The sequence below is a fragment of the Musca vetustissima genome, unplaced genomic scaffold (assembly GCF_032173495.1).
Source record: "Musca vetustissima isolate MV318-11 ecotype Yass unplaced genomic scaffold, APGP_CSIRO_Mvet_v1 utg229164, whole genome shotgun sequence".
NCBI classification, from domain to species: Eukaryota; Metazoa; Arthropoda; class Insecta; order Diptera; family Muscidae; genus Musca; species Musca vetustissima.
In genome coordinates this window covers 1,719-14,206 of record NW_026877358.1, presented here as the reverse complement: position 1 = coordinate 14,206, position 12,488 = coordinate 1,719, and the positions used below count along the sequence as shown (strand labels likewise).

The 12,488-nt window shown below is 31.1% G+C and overlaps 1 protein-coding gene across 1 annotated transcript; it reads left to right on the top strand.

Moving 5' to 3' along the window:
* Positions 1–2,656: 2,656 nt before the first annotated feature.
* Positions 2,657–7,573, top strand: LOC133321957 (protein late bloomer-like). The gene is made up of 5 exons (XM_061531029.1): positions 2,657–2,716; positions 6,563–6,736; positions 6,803–6,958; positions 7,225–7,422; positions 7,485–7,573. The coding sequence occupies exons 1-5, from the start codon at positions 2,657–2,659 to the stop codon at positions 7,557–7,559; spliced, it is 663 nt and encodes a 220-aa protein (XP_061387013.1). The 3' UTR covers positions 7,560–7,573.
* The last annotated feature ends 4,915 nt before the right edge of the window (positions 7,574–12,488 follow it).

Here is a 12,488-nt window from a genome sequence, read left to right as displayed (position 1 = left end):
ATAGGTAATTTGGACTGTTTTTAGGCAAAAAGTAATTTTTTCAATTTTGGAAAATAATATATTTTTTGGTGGCAATAAAAAGAAAACATATCAAAATTTATGATTCTGTAAGATTTTTTGCGTAAATGTGTCTTTAAAGCGGTGGAAATCGTTGCCAAACTCCACACTTTGAAAATAAAATTAAAGAAATAAAAATTTTTAAAAATTAAGGCTTATTTTAAAACGTTTGAAACCGCTTAATACAAATCATAAACATAAAAATTAAACATGGAGAGTATTGGCGGTGGTGTGTGCTGTTTATTTAATATATAATATTTGTTAATACGTTTGTGTAGCGATTCAAAGTTGACATAGTTGACTATAATAAAATAAATGTGTTTATTTTTTACACATAAGTCATTTTAGATAGACTTTTACTAAAATGTTTAAATTTGTCTGATCTTTTGACAACTGTAATATATAAATGAAAGCTTCCTAAATCGATTCCAATACGTCTCAAATTGCGATTTTTTGAATTTTTCAAGATATATCCGTTTTTTGTAGAGAACTTCAGAATAAAAAACAATAAAATTTTCAATATTTGGTTTGATGAAAGAAATAAAAGCAAGGAAACATATTGTTATTTACAACGTCCCCGCACGTAAAGTTGGCAATAACAGCAATAAGGACGAAAAATGCGTCAACTTAAAAAAGGAAATTAGGTAATTTTGCATGCATTTGTCAAAATGGACCAAATGTCATAGGAAGATAGAACTTTTCCGCGAAAAAAAACGAATGCACTCGAATTTTGATTACAAAATAAATAACAAGACTCGTAAACCGCAAATAGGTTGTTGAAGTAAAGATTATGAGAAAAAATCTTAAAAGTGCAAAAGAGGAAATGGTGGGCTTGGGTTTCCCTTAGAATATAAACCACCAAAAATTGATTTTTTCAGCATTGATTAAAAATAAAAAAATACATACGAAAAAATGTTGTTCAGTATATCCAGGGTTTACTATAATCGTGTTCGACTGTAGTAAACTTGGTTTGATCTCACTTTTACATATTAATAACATCAAAGAGTAAAAATGGGTACTGAATTAATTACTATTAATGCATTCTGCAAAAACATACAACATTGTAATAATTATTCCTTTAAAAATCTAATCGCGGGGTCGATTTTTTTAACTTACTACTCTAATAGTTTTCAACCGTGTATAAGAAAACTAATCAAAATATCTGAAAAATAATAAGCTTTGTTCGTTATATGTGTAGTTGCTTATAACCGTTGTTCGTTATATCCGGTTTCTACTGTGGAAATCTGCGTTTTATCTTTCTTGTACATATAAATCATTTAAAAAGTCAAAAAATCGTTTAACACCGCTGTTATTAATTTTGTCCTCAAAACAGGGCAAATTACCTATAGTGGAGTGGTACCAAAAGGTGTGGACCGACCTTTGAACTTGATTTAAGTGTTGAAGAAAAATTACGATGTGCAAAGTTGGTCAGCCAGACGGACTGACAATTGTAAATCGACTTCAAATTGTCTTGAACGGATTTAATCCATAAAAACATTGGGTTTAAATCCTATATCTCTCTAAGGCACATTTTTTCATAGATTTAAGACTGAGGGTAAAACAGCGAAAACATTTCCTGGTCCAGAAGTTTTAAGACATATTTTTCATATTATTCTTTATTCTTGTAGCGAACTACGGATATATCGAACATTTTTATAACGAACAATTTATTTATTTTTAGGTTTTCGTTTATTTTAATTTGGTTATAAAGAACTTTACTGCGTAAGTTAATTAATACGTTAACGCTAGCAATTTTTACATAAAAAATATTGCCAAAAACGACATAAAATCTACCAGTTTTTCTACTGAATATTTTTGTTTGCTAAGCCGCTATTTGCCTTACTTTGGATAAAACGAACTTCTTCTATAACGAACTCATTTGCTTGTTCCTTACTTGTTCGTTATAACCGTACTTTCCTGTATTTGTATTTGGTAAAACAACCATAAAACAGTACCACCCAATTTAATGCATTTTAGAGGTTTTTGGGCACATTTTCAATTTAAATTTTTTCTTTTAGCTTCCGTAAAGCGGTTTTAAAGATCTCCTCACGAGTTAGGGATAACAATTTCTAAGTTCAACAGCAGTTTATATATGTATATTTCTTATTTTATTAAAACCAATTGATTTTTTAAATTATTTTATGCAAAAAAGTACATTCTGGGTATGATTGATTTCCTTTAATCAATCAATGTTTTCGCATTTTTTGTACCTATTAAAATGATCGTCAGTGTTATTTTTGCAACAAATAAATACCATTTCTTTACTAGGTAATTAAGGTCTGTCATTATGTATACTTTCATTTATCGAATAAATAAAAAACAATAACAAGACATTGTGCTGCTGACATTGTGGACGGAGCAACAATTCCTTATCTGACAACTGATAACAAACAGAACTTATAATCCACATTTCTACACACATTAGTCTATGTCCGGACACAAGTAAATGAGTTAGAACACAACAGTTGATTAAATTCAGTTCTCAATACTCAATCGAAAAGTGCGGATCCGTCCCGGTTGTAAAAATAAGAAAACGAACAAATACCGATTTGTATTTTCTTTATTTTGTTCATCTCTCTGCCACCGAACACAATAAAAAATGGGTTGTGGCGAATCAACATTAAAGTTTACATTATTTGTATTGAATATTTTGTGTTTTGTGAGTGTTTAATTGTTTTTTTATTACCAACAGAAATTATGTAAGAAAGTTTAACTAAAGGCGTAGAGAAGTGAAATTAAAAAAAAAAACATAATAAACAGCATTGTATTTTCAAAAATAAATACTGTAAATAAATATATATTGAAAATAAATAAATATTGAAAATAATAAAGCTGATTGTGAGTTATTGATATTTATGAAAACTTTGATTGAACATTCTTATCCAATGAGCTTTTCACTAAAATATAAAATAATAATTACGCGGTGAAATTTATTAAAATCACAAAATGTGAAAATGAAACAAGTGAATGAAACTCATAAAAAATAATGGCACAATATATATTAATATGTGATTGAAAAAAATCTGACGTTTAGCAAACAAACATTTAGCAAAAAGTGTATCGATGTAGAATATCTTCGAAATTGATTGGATAAAAAATAAGCGCTCTATAAATCAGAAATCAATCTCTCATACATATAGTCTAAATCGAGGGAAACTTCTTTGTCTAAACTTTGAGCGTCGAAATATTTATACCAAAATATGATCATGTCCAAATATGGGTATCTGCTATCTCCAACATAAATAAAAATGTTGCACATAATTTATTACTCAAACTTAACAAGTAAAACCGTAAGGAAAGTAGTAAAGTCGGACGGGTTCGACATATTAATAGACGTCGCATTTTTGAAAGACCATTGACATCAAATTGGACGAACTATATGTGAACCGAACCAACCACATGTCATTCTGCAAGCTATGCTACATTTCATTCGGACAGATTTAGAGACGTTTTTACAATGGGACAAAATAATCGATTTGAAGAAAACTTGACACACGCTATTTGGTTTGTGGCAGAACAGCACACTGTGCAAAATTTCGTGTAAATCTTACAAACGTGAGGACTTTGGTGCACAATATATGGGTTTTTATCTTAATCTGCTGAAACTATTTCAACAAAATTTGACAATTCACTGACGTTAGTGCGTTCTGCAATATTTTGTGTCAATCGGCCATATTTTGGGCCTTTGGTTCAACATTTACTTACAGTCGGACTATAATATATATGGGAGCTATATCTAGATCTGAGCCGATTTCAACAAAACAAGACGCACGTTTGACTATACTAATATCGGTACGTTTTGGAAAAATTTTCTGCCAATCGGCAAAATTATGGGTCTTTGGTACACCATTTACTTAAAATCGCGCGAAAATATATATGAGAGCTATATTCCCCGTAGGGTTCGTCCTTGGGCTCAATAAGTGGGCTGTGCCAAATTCTGTAATTTGCTCACAAGAATACATGGGCAGACAGACATGCATAAATCGAAAGGAACCACTGATATATACCCTGACTGAGTTTGATAAATTGGATACTCCCTTGGGAGTTATCGTGAGTATCAGTCAGACAGAAGTACGGATATTTGAAGATCGGCTATAAGTTTTCTGAAATGGATTTGGTAAAAAAACATGAGGTCTGAAATCAATATTCGAGGCTGAGGGTATACAAAAAGGTAGAACGTTGATCAACTTAATATATCGGCAACACTAACTAATACCCATACTGACAAGTATTTGTAATTAAATTTCCAACCCTTTTTGTATCTATATATACCATACAACAGCGAATAATGGTCAGAAGAGTGGCTGTAACTCTCGAAAGCAATGGTGATAATACTTCTGACGGGCAGGATTGTTATTAGGGGATATACAAACTTGAAATCCTCAAAAAAACCAAAAATATAAGGAGACCCCTACCATTTTTGAAGAAGATGAAAAAATTGACAAAATATTGTTATTCTTTTTAATTAAAGAAGAGTCCTTCTTTTCGACGGCCAAAATGCCTAAAAACATGTTGGAAAATAGTGAAGACCTTCACCGATTGAATTTTTTCCGGTTCTTACGATAGCTAAGTAGTTCCAGAATAAAGTATACAAATTTGAAACCCATTGGATTAAGAGAAAAATGCGTATAAATTTTGCCGTCGCTTGATGCTTCCACAATAAATGATGCATTTTTGAGACATTTGAAGGTTCATTTTATATAAAAAACCGATTTTTTATAAATCCATTTACATTGGAAAATAAGTCGGCACGATTAATGCTATGTATTCCTAAAAAGGTTTCTAACTCCAGGTTCAAAAAGGCTACGACATGTACAGGTCCTGTACAGGAGTTAGATGAGCAGGTTTGGCTGGCCAGTTGAAGGACAGATATTATGCCATGAATTCGTGCCCAATACAAATTGGGACGGATACAGCATCCAGAACTCAATTGTTTCAACACCACTCTGGTTTGTCTCGATAGCTGCTGCTATCGGTGGTGGTTTTTCTCCGAGGATTGTAGTCATTCTAGTATTCTCGAATTGCTTGTAAATAAAATTAAATTTGCTTGATAAGCCTAGACCTAGAGGCTCTCTTTTGTACCTCTACACCTTTCTCTCCAGGTCATGAATATCCTTCCTGACATACCTGAGTGGAGAATTTCTATACATAAAGTGAAGGTTCGGATTGCTGCTTTTGGTGTTTTGAATATCTGCTTGCTCATTTTAGTCGAAAGATTTGCTGCTAAATTAGAACCGAAAAAATTAAGCATGGTTAGTTCTGGCCATAGTATTGTGGTGCATAGGTCGAATATGAACAAACCCGTTCACGAAAGATATAAGAATAATGATATGGCATGACAACAAAATATTTTGCCTAAAAAAAATAATAATATCTTAAAGAACAGTGGCCGGTGTCTGACAAAGTTGCTATAAATAAAAATTATATGATAAACGGTGGTATTAATATATTTATATTTTGATAAAACAAAGTAAATATCTGATAAAAAAAATGAAAATTATGTCAGCACAAGGTAATTAGTATTTACACTTCACTTTTTTCTTTTGGCAATGAAACTTTAAAAGCTTTCTATTGTGACCAATACAGTCAAGAACAATCGTTTATGTGCATGATTATAAATGTTTAATTCTAAATGTAAAACTTATACAATTTTTGGTGGTTGAGAAGAGTATTAAACATACATATGTCGTCCATCGATTGGTTCGCAAGGTTGATTAGCTATATATATATATATATAGTTCCCCACTCCTTAAAGTACTGAAATTTAGAGGACAAATTTATATGAGGCTACGACTTAGGGGGCAAAATATTGATTACATCTGGTAGGAAATACCGAAAATCTGGAGGTAACATTATATAGCGGCTATGACTAAATATGGACCGATATATTCGATATTTTCAAATCTGAGCTTTTAGTTTTATATCACCATTGTCGATATTTTTGGTAACTAAAGGACCAGGTTCGGAAATGACCTATATGTTTAATATAGCTCATCTTCGCACCTAGTCTTATACTTTTACATCTCGATATCCTCTGAAGGTAGTACGATTACAACAGATATACAAACAGATGGAAATGGCAAAATTGTCATAGAATTCTAAGCATTGTATTAACTGACAATTTCGAGTACAGAACATCGCGCTCAAAAACCCCAACATACTGAAAATTTTGGGTTGCCGTTATATAGGGGCTACCCATAAAATTGGATCAATGTTGATAGTTGTTGTCGAAAAGATTTGGTACCCATTTAAAACTCAGCATACCAATTTACAGCCAATTCGAGCAACATATTTGTCCAAAATCCTCCAGATCCAAATATTTGAGGGGGTGTTGTTATATAGTAGTAATATATATATATATATCACTCTCAGAAAAAAATCCTTCGAGTGTTGTATTAAATATTATTGGGATTTGTTTAACATCCTCTTAACAATTAATTATTTCACTCAAATCCTCATTAATAATTGTAAATGATCTCTTTCGAATTTTGCAAATTGTTTTCAGATACTTGGCGTCTTAACATTATCAGCATGCGTTTTTGCCCTAATCGAATTTGAATTCAGTGAAGCAGTTAAAATACCCTGCATCGTGAGCAGTGTCTTAAGTTGCATTTTATTCTTAAATAGCATTTTGGGTTGCTGTGGCGCCCAAAACAAATCGGTGCGATTAACATGGGCTGTAAGTATAACTTCTCATAAATAATGCGGATAATATCTATTAATTTATGAATTTTGAAATTTGCAGTATTCCGTAATTATGTTGCTGCTGATGGTAACACAAATCGCTGTGATATTTATTCAACCCATTAATTTCAATAATGTGTCCACCGAAGTAATTGAAAAGGCATGGAATGTAACGGATATCCAAAAGGACTATTTGATGACATCGTATGAAATAAAGGTGGGTCAAATCTTATAAATTTCAAAAATCTACTCTTGTATCTAAATTGTATATGAGTCCAAATCTTAATAGATTCAAAATGTCTTACCCGAAGTATGTCTTCGACTATCATTCTATACACATTTTTAAGAAAGAAATAATTTCTAAAAATATTCACCACTATATCGTAAATAGTGTATGTAGTTATACAACAATAAATTTTTTCAACTACAATATGTCTTACCATTTCTCTCTATAATTTTTTTTTTTCTAAAAACTCATTGTAGTACGAATGTTGCGGAAAATTTGGACCAACCGATTATTCAGAGCTGAATGTTACGATACCACTCAGTTGTTACAGAAATCACAATAATCGGATCGAAACAAATCTCTTCGAAAGCGGTTGTATTGACAAACTCAATGCTATGTTTACATCGAATCAACGTATTGAAGAAATCAGTGATTGGACTTTGGCTGGTCTGGAGGTAAGTTAATTTATAGAATAACATATCAATTTTATTTAAATACGTTATATTTTCGTTTATAGGGAATATCATCACTGATTGGTGGAATGCTGGCAATCACGTTACAAAATATCGAAAGACGAAAATTTTACCACTGAGTAGTTAGTACAAATGTGCGTGTGTGTGTTAAATTTAGTCACTAACATGTAATTTAATTTATTTTCAAAATACATTCAATGATATTTAGAGCAATGCAATTCAAATAATAAAAAAATGTTGCATTTTACAACAGGTACATAAAAATATTGTATATATTAAATATTCATTTAGAATTGTGTAAACTTTGTACGGAGCAATAAAACAGTATTATAACTACGATTTAATGTATACAATTTATTTCATACAGACGTTCAAATAAAATTTAAAAAATCGAAAGTTTTAAGCCGTTTGTATCCATTCAATCATTTAATTAATATATCTCCCACGGCCCAGAAATAGTTTTTCCATGAGAAATAAATTCCGAACTTGATTGCCTAGAATATGCCAAAAAAATTAATACTTTTAATCAGGGACCGAAAATAACAGTTATTTTTAAAAATACGAAACTGTTAAAAATGATTGTTATTTTTGCCGTTGACACTTTTAGAGATTTTTATTTTTTTCCGTCAAAAATAAAAATCATTGCAGGAGTTTTATTGTTTCCGTCAATAAATAATACTCTTTTTACGTAAATAAGATTATACAACTTGTAATCAGTTTTTAAATTACAATTTATAAATCACAGTTCTTATTGCAATAAGTGTATACATGAGTGATCAAGATCGAAGGTAAAAAATATTTGTTATATAATTTTAAAAATAGTTTAATGTATAAAATTAAGAATATTAATTAAAGAATCCCTGACTATTAGGTCAATGGTAATATAACTGGTACCAAACTCTATATTTTTGACGGGGGAAATCCTCAATAGAGTTTTATTTTTGACGGAAACAATAAAATTCTCTAAAAGAGTTTTATTTAAATAATAATAAGGTAATAAAAATCCGTAAAAGAATTTTATTTTTGACATTTTCCCGTCAACAATCATTTTTAACAGTTAAAAATCAACGTTTATTTATTCCGTAAAAAATAAATAATTAAAATGGATTGTTTTATTTATGGCACAAAATAACTGTTACTTTTTAACTAATTTAATATTACTTATAACCGTTACGGTCCCTGCTCTTAATTATTCTTAATTTATTATCATTGGTTATTTATATATGAACGCCTAAAGGCATGCAATAGAAAAATAGCTATGGATTCACCACCAATATAAGAAGCGGATTACTCTATTCAAACAATAGCTTTTATCATAATAATGTGTATTATTTTCATTTAGTTGCAAAATCGAACTCAATTCGCCACGATTTACCATACAAAGTTAAATACACTTAATATCTCAATTTGATCGAAATCCTATGCTAAACCGACAACTCTTTCGACCTTAAGTAAGCTTTAAAATCAATTAATATTTAAATTAACTCCCTAAGAGTATGTTTATATTGTACTGGATTTAATAAATTCAGTCATTTTATAAGTACAGTACAGGCCTAAATTATCAATTCCATAGTATAAATATGAAATAAATCCTCATAGAGTAGGTTATCCCGGGATAAAATAGTTATAGAGTAAATGCCGTTTAACAAACATATATATCAGCTGCTGAAAAATACAATCTTTTTAATTTGTGGAAGGCAAATTTAGGAAAATATTACGTTATACATGTCCGTCCGCATGTCTATATATTTTTATTCAACATAACACAACGCGACCATTGCAATTGTTAGTCCATTCATCCCATAGGATTTGATATATTTTTCTGTCCCCGTCTTTGATATATACCTGAGACTGAATACTGCATCTGTGTTCGCATAAATTCCAATATGCGATAGATTAATGATTTATTTTTTTATTAATTTCATTTGCAAAGTAGTTGTGGGATGTGAGTATAATCGTCTTCTCAATACCATATTCCACGAAGATATCTATTGTTATATTTATGGAATAAAAGAAATATTTTTCAATCAATTTTGAAAACGAAGTTATGATCACATGAGATGTTGCATACTGCATAGCCGGTGGAGGTATTGCCGACTGAGGAATCTGTTGCCTAGATTAAAGAGCCTGGCTGGTTATTTTTGGCGATTCCAAGATTTGCAATAAAATTCTTCAGTTTTGATTAAGTCATTGATTGATTTGGTTTTAGCAGTGGGAGTTGAAGTGAACCTTCCATAAATGGATTTATGCAATATTTTGAATTTTATTAGTTCCTTCGCTGCTATGTATTGCGATCGTTGTTCTGGTGGTAAGCACAGAGCTATATATATATATATAGCATTTCCACATTAAATGAAACCTTTTACAAATTAAATGAACCCTTTTCCAAATTAAATGAACCCTTTTCCAAATTAAATGAAACCTTTTCCAAATTAAATGAAACCTTTTCCAAATTAAATTAAACCTTTTCCACTTGAAATGAAACCTTTTACAAATAGAATGAAACCTTTTCCAATTAAAATGAAACCTTTTACAAATAGAATGAAACTTTTTCCAAATTAAATGAAACCTTTATTCTTATCTACGGAAATATAATATTTGCACTAATTTTAAACCAATATTTGAAAATTAAATCAAAGAATATTAACAAATAATACAACTATGTAATGCTATGTAATTAACATAAATATTCTTTAATTTGGTGTGATTTCATTTAATATCTTTACTACATAAAACTAAATAAATAGTAATACAAACTGGGGTATTTCTTGACATTTTAATAAATAAATATTTAAGAACAAGAATTGAATACCCGGTCCTAAATGCGAAATACATATTTGACTTAATAAATTGTTGATGATAAGGTAACTGCTTATCTTAATGAAGGGGTTCCCGACTTGCAGCTTGTGGGATTTTCAAAACCATGTCCATAACGTAGTTAGCACAATCTTGCCGAGTAAGCTTTTGAATACTTCGCTCGATTACATCAACAATGTTATGTTCCATTGAAACGTCACACAGCTCAGCTCTTGCACATAATTTTATTTTTGAAAATGCATTTTCAATTGGATTTAGCATTGGAGAATAAAGCGGTAAGAATTTAAGGTTCCATCTTTTGGATTCGATCAAATTTTTTATGTCATGTCGCTTGTGTATTTGAGCGTTATTTTCCAACTCTGGATTGATTTTCTCAAAAAAAATTTTCTATAAATAATTTAAATCTGTCTGCATTGACACTGGAATTAGAAACGATTGTGTGATGTACAACTCCCGCGTTGTTTATTGCTGCAATTATGGTGACATTACGACCTCTGACCGTAGGCAACACAATGTGTGCTCTTGTTCCTTGTCTTGAACGGGCTTGGGTTCTTCGTATGTGAAGATTAAATCCACACTCATCAATGAATATAAATTTTTCTCCTTGTTGGGGTATCCATTTTGTAAAGTCTTGAGCATATTTTTGTCTCAAGCCTAATGTTCTGGAGTCATTCTTTCGTTCTATTTCAATAGAGGACATCTTCAACGTAATTTTTAATTTCCGTAATCCATATTCTATGCGGCTTGTGGAAATATTTATATCATTTTCTCTCAACAGTTTAGTTTTTATGGCTTTGAGGGTAATTCCAGGTTGACTTTCTACATAGAACTCGATCAGACTTAAAACTTGTGATGTCAACAACTTAATTCTATTTCCTCCACGCTTATTTTCCTTCAATGTTCCAAAATTTTGTTTGTAATTACTTCACATTGTCGAGAGTTTACTGTTTTGGATGTTCACATTATCGAGAGTTCACTGTATTTAAAAATAGCAACGTTTAAAATAAATGCGAACCTGATTTTAGCTCGGGAAGCTCTGATAATTGGGAACCTGAGGAAGAATCAATATCCTCGCCAAGTATTGCAAGTGGAAATGCTCCAGAACCTACCGAAGCTACATCTACAAGACCCCGAAACAAATTGGGTCAGTATAACAAAATAACAAAAGACATGAAATTGTTATTATTTAAATTCTATGAAGAGGGGAGAACCATTTCCGAGGCTGCAAATTTAACCTGCATAAACATAAATTCCGAAAAAACATTTATAAGAAGATACAAACAAAATTTTGGAACATTGAAGGAAAATAAGCGTGGAGGAAATAGAATTAAGTTGTTGACATCACAAGTTTTAAGTCTGATCGAGTTCTATGTAGAAAGTCAACCTGGAATTACCCTCAAAGCCATAAAAACTAAACTGTATGAGAGAAAATGATATAAATATTTCCACAAGCCGCATAGAATATGGATTACGGAAATTAAAAATTACGTTGAAGATGGCCTCTATTGAAATAGAACGAAAGAATGACTCCAGAACATTAGGCTTGAGACAAAAATATGCTCAAGACTTTACAAAATGGATACCCCAACAAGGAGAAAAATTTATATTCATTGATGAGTGTGGATTTAATCTTCACATACGAAGAACCCAAGCCCGTTCAAGACAAGGAACAAGAGCACACATTGTGTTGCCTACGGTCAGAGGTCGTAATGTCACCATAATTGCAGCAATAAACAACGCGGGAGTTGTACATCACACAATTGTTTCTAATTCCAGTGTCAATGCAGACAGATTTAAATTATTTATAGAAATTTTTTTTTGAGAAAATCAATCCAGAGTTGGAAAATAACGCTCAAATACACAAGCGACATGACATAAAAAATTTGATCGAATCCAAAAGATGCAACCTTAAATTCTTACCGCTTTATTCTCCAATGCTAAATCCAATTGAAAATGCATTTTCAAAAATAAAATTATGTGCAAGAGCTGAGCTGTGTGACGTTTCAATGGAACATAACATTGTTGATGTAATCGAGCGAAGTATTCAAAAGCTTACTCGGCAAGATTGTGCTAACTACGTTATGGACATGGTTTTGAAAATCCCACAAGCTGCAAGTCGGGAACCCCTTCATTAAGATAAGCAGTTACCTTATCATCAACAATTTATTAAGTCAAATATGTATTTCGCATTTAGGACCGGGTATTCAATTCTTGTTCTTAAATATTTATTT

Excerpts from the sequence above, each read along its gene's own strand:
- LOC133321957 (XM_061531029.1), top strand. The coding sequence starts at position 2,657 with ATGGGTTGTGGCGAATCAACATTAAAGTTTACATTATTTGTATTGAAT. Across the intron at positions 2,717-6,562 it reads TATTGAATATTTTGTGTTTT|ATACTTGGCGTCTTAACATT; the intron begins GTGAGTGTTTAA and ends AATTGTTTTCAG. Across the intron at positions 6,737-6,802 it reads CGGTGCGATTAACATGGGCT|TATTCCGTAATTATGTTGCT; the intron begins GTAAGTATAACT and ends TGAAATTTGCAG.